We start from the raw sequence: 21,791 nt of genomic DNA, 5'->3' as shown, positions 1-21,791 counted from the left end.
TGCATTTTTAGCATTTAAATTGTGTGATTTTATTTTTATTGGTGTTTAATTTCGTGTGATAATTATTATTTAAGAGTTAACTAGTATTCTAAGTCAACCTTAGTTTTATAATTTGAGTTAGGATTTTTGGTTTTAATTTTGAAGACAATTTAGGAAGAAAAAGAATTAATAAAAGAGAAGAAAATTGGAATTGGGGCCAAATTCAATGTAGTTTAAGAAGCCCAAACAATTACCCAGCCAAACCTGCCCGATCCAGCCCAAACCCATGCCAAAAATCCGATCCATCCCAGGCCATCTCAAACGACGCCGTTTCAAAAGGCCTGTTGATCCAGGCCGTTCATTTCATCTAATCCAACGGCCGCAGATCGCCCCCATGCCCCGACCCATTCCCATCCAAAGATCGATCCGGTCTCGAGGTAAACGAAACGACGCCGTCTCATTAAGTGAGTTTATCCAAGCCGTTGATCGTGAATGATACAATGGCCAAGTTCCAATCCCTATCCCACTATATATTCCTAAAAACTCACCCCACGCCCCTCAAGCCATACCCCTCCCCTCGCCTTCATCTCTAACCTAGAGACAGACCCAACACCCTTCGCCTTCAACCACCGTGCTCTGCCCACCGAAAATCGCCTTACGGCAGTTCTGGTGGTCCAAACGACCCCAAAATTACACCACAACCTCCCCACGACATCCTCTTTCCAAATCCCGAATCAGTTTTTTTCGAATCAGTACCAGACGCTTAGAATCTTCAATCGAAGATTCGAGCAAAACCCTAGCTTACCCAATAGCCCCCAAACTCACACCATGTGATCTCCTGGACCCCCTCACCATGAATCCTTGATCAATTCTTTTCAAATCATCGTGGGACAGCTCGAATTCGAGATCGAAGTTAGGCAGGACAGGTTCCATGAATTTTGAGTCAGAGACTGACTTTAGCCATGCCGTTTTCCTTCGAATACACATGGTTAAAGACCGTATCGACTTGAAAGTGGGAAGATCCTCGAGGTTTTTAATCGAGTTGTGATTCGGGTAAGTCTTTTACGTCCAGTTTTGATTGTTCACTCTTGCAGTTCCGTTTGTTTACTCGGTCCCTTCCTCTTCTATATATTTGCATGAATTTCCCGTTTGAATTATGGTCAGTAGTCTAAGTTCCAATTTGGGCCAGTTTGGGAGTTGAATTTGTCAAGAACTGGTCTAATTTGTGTCCGGTTAGTTTGGTTTAAGGTCAGGCTACCAATTACTTTGTCATTGTGATTCCTTAATCAGTGATGTTGGCATGTACAATAAACCTAATGCTTAGGAAATGGTTCATGATTGTTTGAATCTAGACTTGTGCTATTAATCAGGTTTCTTTTCATGACACTTGCTTTGCCTCATCTCTAATTGCAGGCTCATGTTGAGAGTAGTTGGGTTTAGTCAAAACTGTTGTGAATTAAAACTTGTTCTATAGTGTGTGATTCCCTTTGTTTGCAATTCATATTGTCAATTACCTGCCTAGTTGGTCATCAGGAGGTCTACTGGTCTTGTAAATCTGAAGTTTTGTAATCTGTCCAGTTGAGTTAGGAGTCAGTTGTTAGGAATTTGATAGTTTGAATTGGTTATAGCTGAAGGGTTTGGTACAGATTGAAAGAGGTTCATGTAGGATAATAGTTTAGGGCATCAGGGGGGTAATTTGGACTTTAAATTTAAGTATTCTGTCCAGTAAGTGCTAAGGTAACATTAAATTAATGCATTTGTTTAAGTGCTAATGGGGAACAAAACATAATGGTAGGGGAAGGCTTAAAAGGGATTGATTAAAATATGTTGTTCATGCATGTTTGAACATTAAATAAGGAAAAGACAAGGGGTAATGGGGAAAATATACTCTAGTGGGGTACTAAAAGAAGATCATGGGCAGAATTAGTTAAAAAATTCTACCTAAGTGCTTTTGAGAGCTGGCAAGGTCAGTGTTTGGGTATAAGTGGAGGGACTTAGGACAGAACTTGGGGGAGGTGAGAGGAAGGAAGATATAGGAATCAGTTTGAGAAAGTTTTTTTTTGGAGAGTTTTTCTAAGGTTTCGGTTCTTAGGGAGCATTTTGAAAACTTTGAGGGCATTCAGTTCTAATTTGAAACATACAGAGAATTTGAGATGTCAATTTTAAGAGTTTTTTTTGAGAACTTTCAAATTGCTAGCCATTGGAGTCAGTAGTGTTTTCTACTTGGTTCCAGTAGACTTTTGGTTTCAGTCGAGACATTCTCGGATCAGTTTGAGCGTTTTGTTGTTGTGGTATGTTTCTAGGGTCAATTTGAAGGTCATTTGGGTTTATTCGAATCGGTTTTGGGTTAATCTATTCATCTTGTTGGTTCAAAATATTTCTGAACTCTTCCTGGATTGATAAATATATTTCTGGGCTGAACTGGTTGTGTTCGTGGCTGTTTGAACTCCAAATCTACTGTTACACTTGTTGTTCGCTGCCACTGATTTTCTCCTTCTTCATTGTTATAACTTCCAGGTACACCTTTGGATCACCCTGATGTAACTTTGAGTTGAGTTGAAATAGAAACACTGGCCAGATTCGAGTTCATCTGGATGCTGTCCATTGTTTTATCATTTGATAGTTGCTAGTTAAATGCTTAGTATTTGTTTTTGTATTATTAGAACAACTGTTTGGATTATATGTTGTATGGACTATTCTGGACTGTCTTAGCTTACTAGTTCATTCAGTATTACCAGGGTAGTATGGTATAGCTTAAATTTAATTCCATTAATTCATCTCCAGTAGTTATAATATCGATCCAAATAGCTTTATATGTTAAAAACAGGTTCGTCGGGTTTTGTTGGGCTGTAGTGGGGTGTGATGCAGCAATTTGCACTAGTTAAATGCAGGATGTGGTTCCATATTTTTCTTGGTAGTTTATGGTAGGCAACAGTTTGAAGTTCATGTCTATTTGTTCTAGGTCCGGATATATTGACAAAAGAAATGCGAGTTTACTTTTTTAAATTTTTTTAACTTGAGGTGCTATGATTAGGACATTATGTTAAATAATAGGTTGAATCAAGGTTACTCGTTACAGTACTGATAATATTGAAGCATGCCCATTTCAATTTAAAGTTCTGATTAATTAGCTAGTTTCCATTTGCTGAGAATATGGTAGTTAATTAAAGCTGGGGTGTCTCTTTATAAACGTCATGTTTCCGGTAAATCAAAAGTTTCTTCAGGAATTTGGGCTTACTCTTAGGCCCAGTTGAGAGATGATCCAGTCTCATCCCTGCATCCCCATTTATTTCAGTTTTGACTCACCTTGTTTGAGTGCTGCATTGAGCAGTCAATAGGATTCGATCCCTCTCCGCCATTGGGCTTGTTCTGCTTTTCCAGCACGGGTTGGCTTCAGGCCCAAATGCTGGAATCTAATAAAGCTAATTTGTTTTAATTCAAGAAATTTTTGATATCGCAGTAATGATATATGGACTTATTAAAATAATTAGGACCTTTTTCTTTTACTTTAGAGACAAACAAAATATATAGAAAATCATAGTCGCGTGTAGGTTTGTCCTTTAAAATAATAGATGAGACGAGCCTCGCTAAATAAAGCTACAAATTGCGGGGCCCTTAATAAATGGTTAAAAATGAAATATTTAGAATTCGGGATAGGCCGTTTAGTGAATTTCACGGCCCTCCCCAAAGATAATAATGCGCTAGTCATTCTAGACGCGCTTTTGATAATTTACTTTCTTAAACTCGGGTGCACATTTATGTGACCCAAATCCAAATCTCAGCAGAGTTGAAATGTGTCAATAACCACGGGTGCATTGATGTGACGTGGTTCGAGATGTATTTTCACGACGTTGCAACTCTCGTTAAAAAATAATAATAATAAAAGCGGTAAAAAGTTAAAATTTGCACATAGGTTCAACATGTATAAAAATCAGATAAATAAGTCGAATATGACAGTTGAGCGACCGTGCTAGAACCACGGAACTCGGGAATGCCTAACACCTTCTCCCGGGTTAAAAGAATTCCTTACTCGGATTTCTGGTTCGCGGACTGTAATACAGAGTCAATCTTTTCCTTGATTCGGGATTCAACCGGTGACTTGGGACACCATAAATCTCCCAAGTGGCGACTCTGAATCTTTAAATAAAATTCCGTTTCGATTGTCCTTTAATTGGAAAAACTCCATTACGCCCCTGCGGGCGCAGGAAAAAAGGAGGTGTGACACTCCATAGTCACTTGAAGATGGTGTAATATATGTAAAAAAAAAATAGAAAAATAAAAGATCCGATCTTACGTATTGCCATGAATTCCTGCATTTTTTTTATGGTTCTTGTTTTCATAACTTCCTTTAGTGAAAATCAACTACCAAATTTTACTTTTAGCAATGTTATTTAATTTGTTGAGTATTCCAAATTGGCATATTCCTTAAAACTCTTTTAGAACTATTCAACAATATATGTATTTATATGTGTTTTGACCCTTAATATACATCCAAAATATATTAACATCAAAAAGAACAACCATTTGGTTTGTGTAATGCACCGGCTACCTTTCAGCAGTGTATGATGGCTATATTTACGGACATGGTTGAGGACTTCTTGAAAGTATTAATGGATGATTTTAGTGTTGTGGGTGACTCTTTTGAAGAATGTTTGGATAATCTAGACAAAGTGTTGGGTCGATATGAAGAGACAAATCTAGTGCTTAATTGGGAAAAGTGTCACTTTATGGTCGAGGAGGGAATTGTCCTCGGCCATAAGATCTCAAAGAACAATATCGAAGCGGACAAAGCGAAAGATTGAAGTGATTTCAAAACTCCCTCCTCCTACTTCCGTCAAGGGGGTTAGGAGTTTTCTTGGGCATGCGGGGTTCTACCGAAGGTTCATCAAAGACTTCTCCAAGTGGTGAATCCCTTGTGAAAATTGTTGGAAAAGGATGCAAAGTTTGTGTTTAATGATAAGTGCATGAAAGCTGTTGAGCTTCTCAAGTATAGATTAACTACCACTCCCATCATCACCCAACTTTGGTCGCTAAATTTATATTATTAAAATACTAAAGCGACCAAAGTTGGTCTCTATATTTAAAACCCGGAATATTTAGTTTAACAGAGGTGTCACCTCACTTTTCTATTGCCCACTTTTATATATATAAAGAGAGAGATAACTAGTATCAAATGCTATCGGTACCAATTAGACGAATTATCAATATCGAATTAATTAACAATAAGTCTTTTGATTTATTTTTTCCTTTCAAGTTGTTAGGGTATATTTGCTTTGTCAGTTATGTTTTCATTTATATATATTTTTGAATTATTTTAGTTTTATTTATATTTTTGCAACCTATTTTTTCTATTAGAGTGCTATATTGAAATAGTTTCTATTAAGATTTATTTTTCTATATATAGCCAACAACCAATTAACAATTTGTCCAATCAAGTCCTTGTCCATCTATTATAAAACTGTATCGGCTTGTGTATCAATCGACATTTATCACCTTATTTGTTTATAATAATTTTATAATAATATTTCGTATTGTATTGAGTAATAAGTAAAATTATAAAAAGAAACAAAATAGTTTGTGCCGCTATTGAATTTGTAAGGATAAGAGTATGTATAAGGAAACAAATGTGCTTATGTGAAAAACGCCATATTATGCATTACAAAAATTCATTTATTTATTTTCTTACTTTTACTTCCGAATTGTTCTTTATTTTGTAAAATTGTTCTTTTTCCTTTCACAAACTAGAATGTAACATCGGGTTTGGCCCGACTCTCGGGACTACCCGACCCACGGGCCTCCTTGAAATTGTGGGGGTTAAAGTTTGGATACTCAAACAGAGTGAAGTCTGAACATTCTGGCCAAACCATCTTCTTCCTGTGGAATCGAAAATGCAGCAGGTGAGTGAACTAAACCCTAATCTTTCACGATTTTAGTATTTGGGATTTCTCTAAATTCAAAGAAATACTATTGATTTTGCGGAAAAAGGCTGGAACCTCGGGCTCCGAAGTGGAGGTAACATGGGAGGATCAGCAGAATATTAACAAATTTGGCAGATTGAATAATCGTCTTCATGAACTCCACGATGAAATCAAGATCGCTAAGGTAATCCCTCTCCTCTTTTTCCTTTCCCTTTTTAACACTTCATTCATAGGTATTTCCATTTTCAGTAGGTTTGCGTATATATTTGCGGTTGAATAGGTTTTAAATACCGAAAAGGGGGGAAATTTAAGTGCTTTGATTATGAAATTCGATGGGCAAAAGGAAATCCGATGTAGTTTTGAATTAATCAATACTTAATCCGGAACTAGTTGGGGTTCAGCTCTAGGAATCATTCATATCCATTCTACTCTATTCAGACCTATTCATTCCAATAATAAAATAGGGAAAAAATGTTACTTTTAAGATCTTTTAAGGGTTCTTTGAAACTAAAATTTCTTTAAATATCACACTTATGGCATACAAGTGACCAACACCAGAGCTAATGTGGGCATTAACTACAAAAGAGTAAGCCTTAAACCCAGCTAGTTGGTATGATCTATATCGATCCGTTGCTTTCATTGTGTTATGTCTTTAGTTAAGTGCACATTCGTTTCATAAAGATTGTAGGTCTTTTAAGACAGCCTCATCTAGATGGTTTAGGTCTACTTTGTCCATTTTTATCACCTTCAATCATTTTAGTGCCGCACTTATGAGCCAGCACATATACAGGTTTAAGTATGACGTGGAGAAAACAGTTTTAGGTGTAAATGTTGTAGACTTGCTGCAGTATAGAGAAACAAGACCTTTAGACTAGCAAGAATTTTACACTGTTTGTCAAAAGTAAATGCCATACTTAATGAGCAAGCTATGTGAAGAAAATTGCTAATCATCACAATCTTATGAAGGTAGTCTGCTTGGTAGTTGAAACCAAACTTAGTGGTCTGGAGCTTTGGCAGCACCAATGACATAGTTGGATTGTTGGTGCATCAAATTCCTTAAGAACTTGGATATTTCTTGTACTTTTTTGGTGAACTTGGATAAGTCATGCTGCCCCTCATAAAAAGATGAATTGAAATTTTGACCTCAAGTCCGAATCCGAGCAATTTGTACCCTATACACAACATACATATGTATGCACACAGATATGTATTATTGTGTATACATTAGACCACAGGTTCCAGTACATTTTTAGTAGAAATTACCACATATGTCATGAATCAAAGAAGATAAGCTTAAGAATTGAAATGGTTGGGTTTTGAGTATTTACAACTGATTGCTTGAGATGGAGAATGTGTATATTACAATGCTATGGATTTCCCCAAGCATATGAGCATATCTGTATTAGACTTATTTGCAATAAATATATGTATGTACCTCTATTTAGCTTGCATATAAACTATCAACATGTATTTTGGCCATGACTGAATGTATAAAAAACCAAGCATATGAGCATATCTTCATTGGACTCATATTGAAACACATATATGAGGTTGTGAGTTCGAGTCTCCCCAAGAGCAAGGTGGGAAGTTCTTGGAGGGAAAGATGCCGAGGGTCTATTTGGAAGCAGCCTCCCTACCCCAGGGTAGGGGTAAGGTCTGCGTACACACTACCCTCCCCAGACCCCACTAAGTGGGATTATACTGGGTTGTTGTTGTTGTTGTTGATTGAAACACACACACACAGATATATATATATACACACCTCTGTTTAGCTTGCATATTAACTACTTAAACACGTGTTTTGGCTATGAAATTGAATGGTATCAGAAAACCCAGTCCAGTCCCTTCCAGGTTCCATGATTGATTACCTGTGTAAATAAACTTACATGCATTTTGTATTTCCGAAGGTCAATCATTATTTACTTTTGCAGAATACAGATTTTGTTGATTTGACAGAAAAATCAGCTGATAATATTCTTGATGTAATATACTTATCAGGAAAAAAATCTGGATGTAGTATACTGTTTGCTAGTGTTGAGTTCCACATCGACAATGAAGGGGATGGGTGGTCTCCTTGTATGGACTTAGGCAATCCTCACCTCTTGAGCTAGCTTTTGGGGTTGAGTTAGGCCCAAGGTCCATTTAACATGGTATCAGAGCAGGACCCATCCCGATTCCGATGTTGGGTCCCCATAATTGTCCACGCTCCGGATGTCCAGTCCTGGGCGTGAGAGGGAGTGTTAATTCCGACATCGACAATGAAGGGGATGGGTGGTCTCCTTATATGGACTTGGACAATCATCACCTCTTGAGCTAATTTTTGGGGTTGAGTTAGGCCCAAGGTCCATTTAACAGCTAGAATTATATGCATTGTATTTACATATGTTACCTTCTCACAAGAAAATGCATTGTTTTTACTTGACAAATTACAGGAGTATTTAAAAATTGGTTTGATTTTGAAAATATTGGGTTTCTTTCTGATATACAGTGTGTATCTGCATACTAGCTGCAAAACGCTAGGGCATACCGGCCTAAGATTCTTGAATACTATCCACAATTTTAAAAAAACAACTGATAATATTCTGGACATAGTATACCGTTAGCTAGAATTGTGTGTGTTGCATTACTAGACTAATTAACACCATTTTTTAGAGCTTAGTATGGTTATGACAAGACTGAAATTCTTTGTGATATACAGTGTGTATCTGTATACTAGCTATAGAACACTGTATTTTAAGACTCTGTGTCCACATTATCACTTAAAGATTAAAGTTCTAAAATTTACTGGTCAATTATATTCTCATGGATTAGGTTTTTTATTTTTTGAGAATTTATTCGCATAGATTTTTTAGATATATCCATTTGCTTGCATGTGCTCGGGAAAGGATACTTTCTTTTGTCCTGCTGTGCATTTATCTTTCCAGTTTTCCTTCTTGCACACCTTTTTCTACTACTTTACGTTTACCTTGACACTTCAAAAGAAGGTGCTGTACAGATTTACTTCTATGGCTAAATCTCTCCTAACATACCTTCCGTTGTTTCTCTACTGACTCCAATTTAATCTTTGTCAGGAAACATGTGAAAATCTTGAGGATGCGAGCAATGAGCTAATTCTGACCGATGAAGAGATAGTGCGCTTCCAGATAGGGGAGGTTTTTGCTCACGTACCAAAGGAAGAAGTGGAGAGCAGGATAGAGAATATGCAAGAGGTCACTGCCAAGAACTTGGAGAAACTAGAGGAAGAGAAGGAAACAGTAGTTTCTCAGATGGCTGAACTGAAGAAGATATTATATGGAAAATTCAAGGATTCAATCAATCTTGAGGAGGACTAGTAAAATTTCGTAAGTTTTGCTTACTGCTTAAGTGTGCAACTTCGTTTGACTTTGCTTCTTGTTGAAAGGGTGTTCCTCTTTATTGGACTTTTCCATGTCTTGACTTAAACAGTTGAGATTTTTAATTCCTCAACAACATTTTGAACATGCAGGTCTATGTTTTCTGCTCCTTTTCTTTTCCCCCTTTCTTGGAAGGGATTGTATCAGCTCTAGTTTTATTTCAAGCTTTGCTTATTTGTTAACACTAGATGGGGATGGCCCCAGCCAGCACGAGCTCAATAATACAGATCAAAAGATACATGATAAAACATCAGAAATGACAAACTGGCTGACGGAAAAAGCAATTACTCCGACAGATGCCTAGTTCAAGAATGGATAACTGTGAAAATGAAAGTTCACGACTTAGAAAGCGTTTACATTTAAACCTAAACCTTAATGTACAAAGTTATTATTTGACAGATTACTGAAATAATCAAGTACAAAAATGACAATGAGGCACGTGTTCTCACGAGTTTCCTGATAACCACTCTTGCCAATTAACCTAGCAACTCAACCAAGTAGCTTCGTTATCCTTCTAATTCTACAAAGTCTTAAAGCCCTCAAAGCAAGTGTTACTACTTTGGTTGCTCTCGAAAAAGAGCGCACCGATCTACATGTTCATCAGTGCATTTCAGCAACTCTACTTGCTAGTAAAGCTTTTGCTTTAGGCCCCCTAAATTTTAGGGCCCCAAAAATATTTTTAGTTGTGAATTTACTATCTTATTTTTGCTTAGACAATATTAAAATTTATATAAAAAATAAAAAATACAAAATCCTTATCAAAATGGAGAGAAAGACTATCTATTTTTCAACACTAGAAATATTTTAGAACTTTGAATTAAGATACTCAAATCTTCATATTGATAAATAATATTTTTTACAATAAGATCCAAGACAACGAATTGTAAATACGTGGCTAACATTTTATTAACTTGAATTTTCTTACCAATATGAATATTATTATTATATTTTATATGATAGCTACACAATAGACAAAAAGAAAGAAAGAAAAAAGAAGCCAATGTAATATTAATACTATATTTTGCAAGATAACTATACAATAGACAAAAAAAAAAAAAATTAAAGTCTCTTAATAAAATTTGGCTTTAGGCCACGAGTTTTATTGAGACGCCTTTGGACTCCGCTCTTTTTCGAGAGAAAGTTTGAGGGTTTTAAGACTTGTAGAGTTGGGAGCACCTAACACATAAAAATATAGAGATAATACAGAATTCAAAAAATTTATGTAGATTTATCATAAATAAATCTACAGATATCATATACTTAAAGAAATATAAAGTCTGTCAATTCTCATCTCGGAGAAACTAAGTGAAATTTTTGGCTCATTTATAGGCCAAGTTGGCTTTGCATTCATGTTATGTGGAGGAGGGATGCATCTCCAAAACCCAAGTGATCCCTTGTGATGTTGTTCCTGTATTTGTTGGATTAACAATTGCTACCTTTGTTGTTGCTTTCTGTTCTGCCTGTTACGCATTGTATATCAACATAGATACAATACAACCTCATGTCACTGATTTGGACAATAAAAAAAAAGAGCCATAGCAGAGAAGGCATCGCTCATTTTGGAATCAGAGACATCACGACAAGAATCACCTCTTATGGGGAGGGTTAATGAAGTCAACAACGAAGAATTGGACCTTGAAGCGTTTGTAGATTATGTGATAGATAGGTGTAAAATAATTGTGAAATTTGGAGATGGAATAAAATTAAAGAGAAACTACAAATTTTTGGTGTTCTCTAGCATAGGATGTGTGGTAGCTTATGGAGTGATCATATGCTTTTTTGCCTAGTGCACATAGTAAGTAATATTTTTTCTCATACTTTAATAATTTAGATGTGTGTATTAGGATGCAAACTTTGTTAGAAGATTAAAGCTCTCTAATTGGTTTTTCCTACTTGTGTACAACTGCTAGGATTGGGTGTAAATGAGCTATCAGCGTAGGAGTACGTAAAGTGAATGGAAGGAGTAACTGAAGAATGTGGCCTACTTTTGAGTTTTGAACACTAAATTTATTTGAGTACTTTTAATTAGTCTCAAAGTTTTCAATAATAGCAAAGACCGTAGTAAGGTTTGTTCTAGGTCAAGTCAGCAACTCAATGCCTCATCTATATTTAGGCTAATGGTTGAGTAATGAATATAATTACAGTTAATAATAATAAAAGCAACAATAGAGTCCGTCAAAAGGGGCTCCATAACTTCTTACGGAAAAAACTGCACATAAGAAAGTAACTTTCTATGATCAATATGATTAAGGGAATCTAAGATCAAGGTAAGTATCTTTTTAGATTGTTTCACATTGTTGCAAGCTTGCTTTGATCATTCTATTTTTTGGAGGATGCCTTGAACCACTGACTTTAGAAGTATGACATGCAGGAAAAGAGAAAAGATAAATCACTAATATTTAGATGGAGGGATTAGTAAGGAAGAAACATAAAAAAATACCACCGCTTGCAATAGAACGCTTTCAATAGAGAAGAAAGTTGCAGTGTATAAAGAAACAAAGATGTTCGGGCTTGTATCCATTATAAAGGAAGCACCATAAAATAGCTATTTGGATTTTCAACATTTCATGTATAGATATTTCTATTTTCGAATTTTTCTTAGTATAACGTACTTTAACATTTTTAAGATCATCTACAAAGAACCTAATAATCGATGTGTACGAAGTTGAGCTAATATGAAATATTTAGGTCCATCAAAGCAAACATAACGATCTCCTTAAATCTTGTACGAAGTGGACATGCAATCCAATTAATATATAATGTAGTTTGCTTAATCATACTTAACATTATAAAAAGAAATGAAGGTTACCAACAACTTATGATGATGACTCTGTGATCCCACTGCTCAGATAGCTTTAGCTTCAAAATGATCTCCTTGTCAATTGGAAATTGGCCTTCCATTATTCACTTCACTTTGTACTATATTGCAAAAGATCCTTGCCAAATATCCCTTTTTCAGTTTAAACCAAAATAAGGAATAATTCTTATGCATTGTATCCTAACAGCTAGATAAAATATAGTATGAAAGAACTACTCTTCTGTCTATAGGACAATGACCTATGCATCACTTGAAGTTCAAAATAATTACTCTTCTGTCTATAGGATAATGGCCCATGCATCACTTGAAGTTCATCGACAAATCTGCGATACTTTTATATATCTCAGTTTTATAACTCATATGAGAATCTTCAAGGTATATAGTCCAATAGTAAAATCACAAAAATAATAAATTTAAGTACATATCTACACTAAACAAAAGTTATCATCATGAGAATAACAGTAAATAAAGCTATTTTTTATACCTGAAAGGGTAGACCGGCAACAGTAGAACCAATCTTGAGAAGACGAAACTCAAAGTCCATTATAAGCTAACATCTCATTCTTTTTGTACATCCAACTCTAATCTTTTAAGAAAGCATCAGCTGTTGTGTTATATACCATTATGACTCCAAATTTAGGTCCATTATGACTCCTAATTAACCTTGGTGTACTAACGGAAGATTCCACTCAAATGATAATATGTTAATTCTACCCCTAACTGTAAGGAAGCTTGTTCCATAATAATCGATATCGCACGGACTCTCCAAAATAATGCCGTACCCGTATCGGATCCTCCACAAATATATTGTTTTTAGAGGATCCAACATGCATCCAAAGATACATTCGAAAAGTCTGGGCAACATATTCATAATACGGTAAACCAAAAATGATTAGGTGAACAAATTTTAGAGAAGAACCAAATTTAAGCACACCAGAGAGCCATCATCATCAACATCACACCAGAGTCTATTGCAGATCATTTTATCTCTATGGTTTGACTCATAGGCATATCTACTTTTTAGAAAAAATATATATTCCAGATAAACAACATACAAAACTCCATCATTCAATGTTATAAGTATATAGAAAAGCACAAAATACATAATGTCAATAGCATCTACAAGCATCCAAAAATCAGAATATATTGTTCGAAAGAATTTAGTTCATGTGGGCTAGCATAATATACATTTATGCACCACCCTATTCAACCGAATTTAACTGCATCAAGTTGTATCTCCTGCACTGTTTCTATAAACAATACAACATCGTAAATTTAGAGAACAAAAGAAATCATAAAGACATCAATCTTACACTTTTGGACAGTATGTAGTTTTAAGTTCTCACCTCCGACCGGGGAGAACACCATTAACTTATAGCCCATGTTCATAAAGTTCTCATATTTTTCTCCTCTTTCTCCATTGGACATCCAAAAACAAAAGCTAATGAAGAGAGTTACAATGTCATTCTGTCAAGCTTCGTTAAAGTGATTGCTTAAAAAACTCTAAATTAGTTTGAGATTTTGAAGATTATTATTTTTACGCCCCAAAAGTTTACAATTTAGTATCATGTAATCAAAGAAGACAAACTATAATCTCAGTTTTAGAAATAAAACTTGAATTATGATGACCAAAAAGACCCTATTGCAAAGTATTTCAAAGCACAAACACTACAAATTACACCGTCAACATGAAAAATTCACTTCCATATATAAATGAGAGAGCTTCAAAGAAAAAAAGTAACAGCTGAAAACCACAAGGTAGTTCTTCCCCCTCTACCATTGAAGAAGAAACCCCCAAAACCAATCAGAAGCCACACAGTAAAAATAGCAACAGTATTGTAACGACCCGGCCGGTCGTTTCATGAGTTACCGCTCTGTTTCCCTCATTTCTGCTTCTTATTACCTTGTTCAGTTGTATTTTGTGTTATCGGGTTGGTTGGCTCGGGTTCGGAGAGGTTTTAATAAGGTTTGAGACACTTAATCTCTTTTGAGTAAGGTTAAGTTGGAAAAGTCAATCGGATGTTAACTTATGTGTTAAAGGGCTCGGATGTGAGTTCTGATGGTTCGGATAGCTTCGAGAGGTGATCTGGGACTTAGGAGCTGGATCAAAATGTGTCTCGGAAGTCCGGAGTAGATTTAGGTTTGAATTGGCGAAATTAGAATTTTGGCATTTTCCGGTTGATAGGCGAGATTTTGATATAGGGGTCGGAATGGAATTCCAGAAGTTGCAGTAGGTACGTTGTGTCATTTGGGATGTGTGTGCAAAATTTCAGGTCATTCGGACGTGGTTTGATAGACTTTTTGATCGAAAGCGGAATTTAGAAGATTTTGGAATTCCTAGGCTTGAATCCGATGCGAATTTGGTGTTTGATATTGTTTTGAGCGTTCCGAAGGTTGGAACAAGTTTGAATGATGTTATGGGATAGGTTGGCATGTTTGCTTGAGGTCTGAGGGGCCTCGGGTGAGTTTCGGATGGTTAATCGGACCATTTCATGTTGTGAAAAATTGCAGAAAAATGTTGTGTGTGTTGCAGACCAGTTGGCCTTCGCGTTCGCGAGTGGGCCCTCATGTTCGCGAAGGGTTAGCATGTGGGGCTTAAGATTTAGCCTTTGCATTAGCGAGGGAGGTCCCGCGTTCACGAAGGAGTAGGGTCGTTGAGCTACGCGTTCGCGAGAGGGGAGTCGCGTTCGCGAAGGGTTGGAGTCAGGAAGCATCGCGTTCGCGAGAGAGCAGACGCATTCGCGAAGAAGGAAAATGTGGTCATCTTCAGGTTGTGTTTCGCGAACGCGAGGCTTTGACCGCGTTCGCGAAGAAGGATTTGAATGCCTGGGCAGAATATTTAAAAAGCCATTGTCCGCGATTTTGGGTTTAACTTTCACCATTTTTAAGCGATTTTGGAGCTTTTTGAAGAGGATTGAAGAGGGAATCAAGGGGGAACACTTGGAGGTAATATTTATAGACTTAATACTCGATCCTAATGTGATTTCTACCTAATTAATTATGGAATTTAAGCCTAATATTGAAGAACTAGGGCTTGTAATTGGAGACCTAAAATTAGGGATTTTAGGGATCATTTGTGGTTCGATTTTGGTGAATTTGATATGAATGAACTCGGGGAGTGATAAGGAGTCTATTGATGTAATTTTTATCAGGATCGGAGATGTGGGCCCGGGGGTCGGGTTTGGCCAATTTCGGGATTTGTGTTGTAATTTAATTTCTTTCAAGTGAGCTTTGTTCCCCTTAGCATATTTTGATGGTTTTGCACTGATTTTGGTTAGATTTGAAGAATTCGGAGACCGATTCCAGAGGCAAAGGCATTGCGGGCTAGAGTTTGGACCGGATTGAGGTGAGTAATGATTGTAAATGTTGTCCTGAGGGTATGAAACCCCGGATTTCACATCCTTGTGCTATATTGAGGTGACACACACGCTAGATGACAAGCGTGGGGTCGTGCACCGTTGGGGATTGTGACTTAGTCCATCCCGTATGACTGTTTTACCGCGTATTTGATTGAAAACTGTTTGATATCATCATGTTTTGGGCTGAATGTCATATTTGGGCCTCGTGCCAACTATTTGGACTCTTAGGGGATTTTTACTGCTATTTTCTCACTGTTTTAATTTTATATCTGTACTCAGTCAAGATATATTATATTGTTTTCATAACTCAGCCATATTTTCTCGGTTTTAACACTTTAAATGATATTTTGGGCTGAGCGTCATATTTTACTGTGCCCGAGTGGCTTTTAGAGATTTCTGACTGAGTAAGGCCGAGGGCCTGTGTTGTGAGGATTATTATGGGATCGAGTTGCATGCCGCAGCAGTATTGTACTGTTTATGATTATGAGGCCGAGGGCCTGAGATGTGTGCCACAAGGTGGCTTGATATGAGGCCGAGAGCCTATTGATTATGCCACGAGATGGCTTGATATTGCGCTTGGGCCGTAATGAGCCCCCGGGGCCCCTCCCGGAGTCTGTACACCCCCAGTGAGCACGGGTACCCATTGTGATATGAGATATAGCCCGAGGGGCTGGTTTTGTTCTATGTTATAGCGCTAGGGGCTGGTTTTGTTCTATGTTATTGCCCGAGGGGCTGATTCTATTGACATTGTGCCCGAGGGGCGGATTTGATGTGTTTATCTTTTCTAGCTGCTTTTCATTTACTTACTGTTAAAAGGGTGTTTTAAAGAAGCTTATTCTGAACTAAGGTGTTTTCATAAGGTTTCCCTGTTTTATTGCATTTTATTGGTTTTACACTGCCTTTTTATAGCATGTTGTTGTGTTTTTACGTGATTTGTTATCGCTCAGTCTTCATTTATTATTATTACTCACTGAGTTGGAGTACTCACTTTACTCCCTGCACTCTGTGTGCAGATTCAGGAGCTTCAGGTCCCGCCAGTGAGGGTTGATCACTCCCTGCAGGCTATTCGGAGTCCACTAGGTAGTTGCTCGGCATTCGCAGTCTCGTGTTTCTCCCTCCTATCTTACTTTATGTTCTTAGTTCTGTAATAGACTGTATAAACTCTTTCAGACTTGTAGACTTATGATAGATACTCATGACTGGTGACACCCCGATGTCGGGCTGTGTTTGTTCCGCAAATTGTACTGTTTCACTGTTTCTTTGGGATTTAATCATGTTAATGACTTAAATTGTGTTATTTTAATTGTTTAAAATGAATTGGATGTTGTATCGGCTGGCCTAGTCTTCACGAAAGGTGCCATAACGATCGGGTCTGGGTTTAGGGTCGTGACAAGCATACTGACAATGTGTGTGATTATGGATTTCCAATTGTGTGAGATGAAAGGATTCACGCAGACAACTATAACCATTAACCATTATGCTGGTTTCTCTAGCCAGGTATCACCATATTGGATGTTTCTAAGTTCATAATCATTAAACAAAATACATGTAAGGTATTCAAATAAATCAAATGAATAAGATGTCGAAGAAACCATTATATCCTCAGATCACCTAAGCAGCTTTGTAGACTATAAATTAAGTATATGCAATAGAATACAGGGTAGAAAAGAAAATGGTTGAAACAAAATTCATGCAAAAATATATAATACAAATTTATTTCATTGTTATATGCATCACAAGTTTCAATATCATTGTCACGTGTACCAGAGCTTGCTAAATGGCCTAAATACCATGGTTTTGAAAACTATTGCCAAGAAGCACACAGGTCGAAACATGTGGCTCTTCTATTATATAATATAGAAAAGAAAAGTTAACAAAAGCAAGCCTTGTCAATTGATACTGTTGGACCAGAAATCTACGTAAAAGTAGAAACAAAAATGCATTAATTCAAAGAATTGCATTGCGATTATGCACTTCTTTCTGGATTAGTGCGACTAAGCTATTGAGAAACAAAGCGAAAAATGATCGCCAAGCACAGTTGACAATTAGATATTCAAATATATATTCTGTTTTTTATTCAAATTTGGTAAGATTATGAGAGAAATTTTCTTTTTAATAATTTAAGAAATTTGCATAGACAAATGCACACTCTCTTGAGCTTTATCTATTTAGCAATTTCTTTTTTTCTATTTATTTAATTTACAGGCAACCCATCCCGTCGAAGACAAAAATGGGAAGATGGGGAAAAGGAGAAGATTAATAATCATTTCACTCCATAAAAATATAATTTCTTCTTTATTTTTCATTCATTTCGCCTATTAATACTATTAAAAAACATAAAAATACTCTTTTTATTAGTACAAGGATCTCTACAAAGCAACTTCCACTATGATAAAAACAGAGGATAAACATATACAGGAAAATAGATGAAGGGAACTAGTAACATTGGGGATAAGAGAGCCATATAAAATAGTCCAAGTAATATGATACTTTACTCTTTAACACCGTTGCTTAACGTAAACAAATTGTAGGAGGTCTTATCCAAATCGACTAGATTAAATGTACATAAAAAATTTCAGCCTAGACTATGCATCAGTGTATCCAAACTAGAAAATCAAGAATTTCTAAACCCCACCTACCAATATATTGTTCCTAGGGCACGTTTTCCTTTACTGGAGATATTAAAGTCTTGTATAGAAACTCATTAATAATAACACCCACAAGGTCAGCATAAGCCATACCCCACATACAAAATTATCTCCCCAGCTTGCTGCAAGACTCCATCACATTTCTTGAACAAAACCTGCAGTTTTAGCATCAAAAAAAAAAAAAAAAAAACTTTCAAGATTCAGAAAATGGCACTCCTTTCAGTTTCTGCTGCTGCTGCTACAACTCTTTCTCTATCCCTTACAGCAAAACCCATTTCCTCATCTTCTTCTTTGTGTGTTTCAACGGCCAAGATTCCAACTTTATGTTCCTCTAGCTCACTCTTCTTCAACAGCAACAGGTCACTGTTTGTGGGTCCAGCTAGAAAAGTAAGGAGCAGTGGCAAAAAGGGTCTTTCTTGTAACTGCTTATTTGGGCTCGGAGTCCCTGAGCTGGTGGTGATTGCTGGTGTTGCTGCCCTTGTTTTTGGTCCCAAACAGTTGCCTGAAGTTGGCCGCACTATTGGCAAGACTGTCAAGAGTTTTCAACAGGTTACATTTTCTGTCCCAAATTTTAGTCCTTTTATTGGATAGATAATTAAATCAAGAAATATTTTGCAAAATCAGGTCATTTATTAGTTAATTACATGTAACATTCTGTGATTAGCAGAAATTAGTAATTAGCAATCTGATAAAAATGGTAAGTAACTTGCTGTAATAGGTAAAATTTACACTGCCTATGTATATAACTTTAGTACTTGAATTAGCTATCATTATTCAGCTGTGTCCCAATCCCAAATAGATAATTCAGCTACCGGAAATAAAATTTTGAGATTTAATAACTTAACGAAAACTTGAACCTTTTAGGTTTTAGGATGGTGGTATTCCAATACACGTTTTGGTCAAAGATCAAGTTTTTTCTTTTACTTTTGGGATTTGAAAATGGAATAATTATTGGATAGAGGATATTTTGGTATATTTAAATGTGTTTGATAGTTTTTGGGTCAGATTCGTATGTTTCAAGTTTTGAATTTGGAAATGAGTTTAGTCGCTTGTGGGTGAAACTAGCGAAGGCTAAAAGGTGGAGCAAAGGAATTGGAACCTCTGATCGACCTAGACACATGAATAGCTCTTGTTGTGGGTATAGATTTGAGATTTCGTAAGTAGCTGAACAAGTTCTTTGTAAGAATGCCATTGCTAGGAAGAAGAAATTGAAATACAGCCACTTGTGCTGGTTGTAATACTCCCTCCTTCCCAATTTGGCGGTGTTTGACTAGGTGCGGAGTTTAAGAAAGAAATGAGACTTTTGAAAGTTGTGGTCTAAAACAAACCATAGATTTGTGTGGCTGTAAATCAATTCATTAAGGGTAAAGTAGGATTTCTAAAGCTAAATATTTCTAGATAAGGAAAGATGACATTCTTGTTGGAACTGAGTAAAAAGGAAAGAGTGCCACATAAATTGCGACGGAGGGAGTGGATGTTTGGACTTTTTGATTTCTTTTGTTCTTCCAACAGAGGGAGAAAATGACTTCTCTCCTTTTCCACTGTCATTTTGCTTGTGAGAGAGGACTATACTTCATAAGATAAACTCTTATGACTCTAGAAATTGCTTTATATGGCATAGTCATTAATCCTGCATTTGGTTCTACTGACCAAGCTGGAAAAGGAGGCACTTTATGTTGGAATCAATACAAATTCAAATGTTATGCATGTGCAAGAGAAAGGAAAACGAGCTATCAGATGGCTATAAGCTTACAAAGCAAACCTCAACCTTTAGGATGAGAGTTGTAAAACCAGAAAAAGAGCATATAGATAAACATAATGATGTTAGTGCACCTGGAATCTCACAGGAAGACCTCTAGAAGTTACTTTAATCATCAGGCTAAGATGCACGTAGTTTTTCCAAGTTCATTGAGGGCAATCAAAATGCCTTTTGATTGTGAGATAAGTTTGGCACTTCATTTGGTTTTTTCAAGTGCATATTATTATTACTTACAAGCTCTTGTCAAAGTTTTAGTTTCGGCATAATTCAGAGTTGAAAATCTTTTATCATAATTAGAAGATATTGATCCTAATTGATAGTGCAAATATATTGGTAATGAATTGGTGTCTATATAATGTGCTGGACTTCCATCACGCTTAAGATTTTTAGCTATAAGATGCTGTCAATGAAATACGTCATGAAAATCGAGGAAAATCATGGGAATGTTCCGTGAGCTATTGTGGTGGGGTAGAGTGTAGGAGCAGTTAAAATTGTCCAAGGAATAGGTCTGGTGCACATATTTTTGCTTGGCTTCAGATGTCATGTATTTCTAGTGGGGTTTTGGCGAAAGAATTTATTGTCTGGTGAAATCTCTGCACATTATGTGCATGGAAAACCGCATTCTTGAATACTGACAGAATTCTTACATAACCTCCGCCTTGGAGAAGGGCCCAACTCAAGAAAAAGCAGGTCTTAACAAAAAATGACAAGGCTTGGGACAAATGCCTCTATGACTAATAGAAGCGACATGTATCTAAATAAGGTGGATGTTGCATCTTATTGCTGATTCTTAATGCATTTTCGAAGAATCTGCTCAGAGTACACAGACATATCACTCCCGTTCAATGAGGGTGCATCAAGGCCAACAAATAAAAACCACATTCAATCTCTTCAAATGACAAGAAAATGGTAAATTGCTTACGCGCCAATCTGTAGTTCCAGAAGACTTCTCCTGCTAAGTGCTGAGATAATTGTTAAAGACTTGTATGAAATAGAGATGCTCACATCCTACATCTCTGTATCGTCCCATTGGAGTAGGAAGATATCTTTATTGACTCTACATAAGTAGGTTAGCACTTCTGTGTTATATCAGAATAATTTGAATACTCTTTTTATCATCTTACTTTTGGTTCAATTTTTTTTAGGCTATAGATAATGGAAAGATAGTAGCTCCAATTTTGTCAGGGTTGCCCTGGAACTTCTTCTCTTCTTGATTCTTATTCTGTGGAAATATTTTCTTTTTTCTCCCTTTAGTGGGAAGAGGGGAGATTCTTTGCATAATTTCTAACATATCTCATAATACAGGCGGCAAAGGAATTTGAAACCGAGTTAAAAAAGGAGCCAGTAGCCTCTGCTGAGCCCCCAGTGGAGAAGGCCATAGAGGCTAGTCAAGAAGAGAAGCAAGATGCTACAGTCTCAAGCACGAAGGAGAGCTCATAAAACCACAAATGAAGTTTGCCTCCGGCTATAGTTGCTAGTTTTTTGGTTCCTACAACAGTCATTTATTGTATTTGACTCAGTAATGTTTGAGGCGTTGTGTTTGATTTACATACCAGGGTTCCGTCATTGACAGCTTAAGATTATATAACTAGGTAACTTAGCCATGCCTTAGCTCCAGTTCTTCATCAACAACCGGAACTACATTTTAATTTTGTTACATTTTCCCACATTTCCTTTTTCATTGTTGAACTAATTAATTCAACTAGGTAGAATCTGTAACTATAACTTCTCTTGATACAAGGCAAAAGACCGATTAGCAATAATCCTTATGATGCTTTATAACCCAAATACACTTTTAAGTTGTCTATACCTCTGTGCCCTGTATTGAAGTCCAAACTCTTCCATGGTCCTATTCAACATTTTAATGACCTTTTTTTCTTCTAGAGAACCAGCTTAATATTTAGATCACTTCTTCCTT

General features: G+C 36.5%; 2 protein-coding genes across 6 annotated transcripts; both read left to right on the top strand.

Annotated features, from left to right (window-relative positions):
• Positions 1–5,767: 5,767 nt before the first annotated feature.
• Positions 5,768–16,755, top strand: LOC104217554 (prefoldin subunit 4). 5 transcript variants are annotated; one of them, XR_011405959.1, is made up of 5 exons: positions 5,768–5,876; positions 5,965–6,081; positions 8,969–9,238; positions 15,386–15,453; positions 16,480–16,755. XR_011405959.1 is itself a non-coding variant. In XM_009767834.2 (4 exons), the coding sequence occupies exons 1-3, from the start codon at positions 5,868–5,870 to the stop codon at positions 9,227–9,229; spliced, it is 387 nt and encodes a 128-aa protein (XP_009766136.1). In that variant the 5' UTR covers positions 5,768–5,867; the 3' UTR covers positions 9,230–9,238; positions 16,480–16,755. The 5 variants fall into 5 exon arrangements, 4 of the variants coding, with proteins under 4 accessions (XP_009766136.1, XP_070024964.1, XP_009766137.1 ...); XM_009767834.2 differs by lacking the exon at positions 15,386–15,453; XM_070168863.1 differs by lacking the exons at positions 15,386–15,453; positions 16,480–16,755 and adding an exon at positions 10,619–11,003.
• Positions 16,756–17,975: 1,220 nt separating this feature from the next.
• LOC104217553 (sec-independent protein translocase protein TATA, chloroplastic-like) lies at positions 17,976–21,540 on the top strand. Its single transcript, XM_009767831.2, has 2 exons — positions 17,976–18,663; positions 21,179–21,540. The coding sequence occupies exons 1-2, from the start codon at positions 18,322–18,324 to the stop codon at positions 21,311–21,313; spliced, it is 477 nt and encodes a 158-aa protein (XP_009766133.1). The 5' UTR covers positions 17,976–18,321; the 3' UTR covers positions 21,314–21,540.
• Positions 21,541–21,791: the final 251 nt, after the last annotated feature.

This window comes from Nicotiana sylvestris, chromosome 1 (genome assembly GCF_000393655.2).
Source record: "Nicotiana sylvestris chromosome 1, ASM39365v2, whole genome shotgun sequence".
Lineage (NCBI taxonomy): Eukaryota > Viridiplantae > Streptophyta > Magnoliopsida > Solanales > Solanaceae > Nicotiana > Nicotiana sylvestris.
Note: the sequence above shows the minus strand (reverse complement) of the source record. Positions and strands in the feature narration are given on the sequence as shown.

Excerpts from the sequence above, each read along its gene's own strand:
- LOC104217554 (XM_009767834.2), top strand. Across the intron at positions 6,082-8,968 it reads ATGAAATCAAGATCGCTAAG|GAAACATGTGAAAATCTTGA; the intron begins GTAATCCCTCTC and ends AATCTTTGTCAG.
- LOC104217553 (XM_009767831.2), top strand. The coding sequence starts at position 18,322 with ATGGCACTCCTTTCAGTTTCTGCTGCTGCTGCTACAACTCTTTCTCTA. Across the intron at positions 18,664-21,178 it reads CTGTCAAGAGTTTTCAACAG|GCGGCAAAGGAATTTGAAAC; the intron begins GTTACATTTTCT and ends CTCATAATACAG.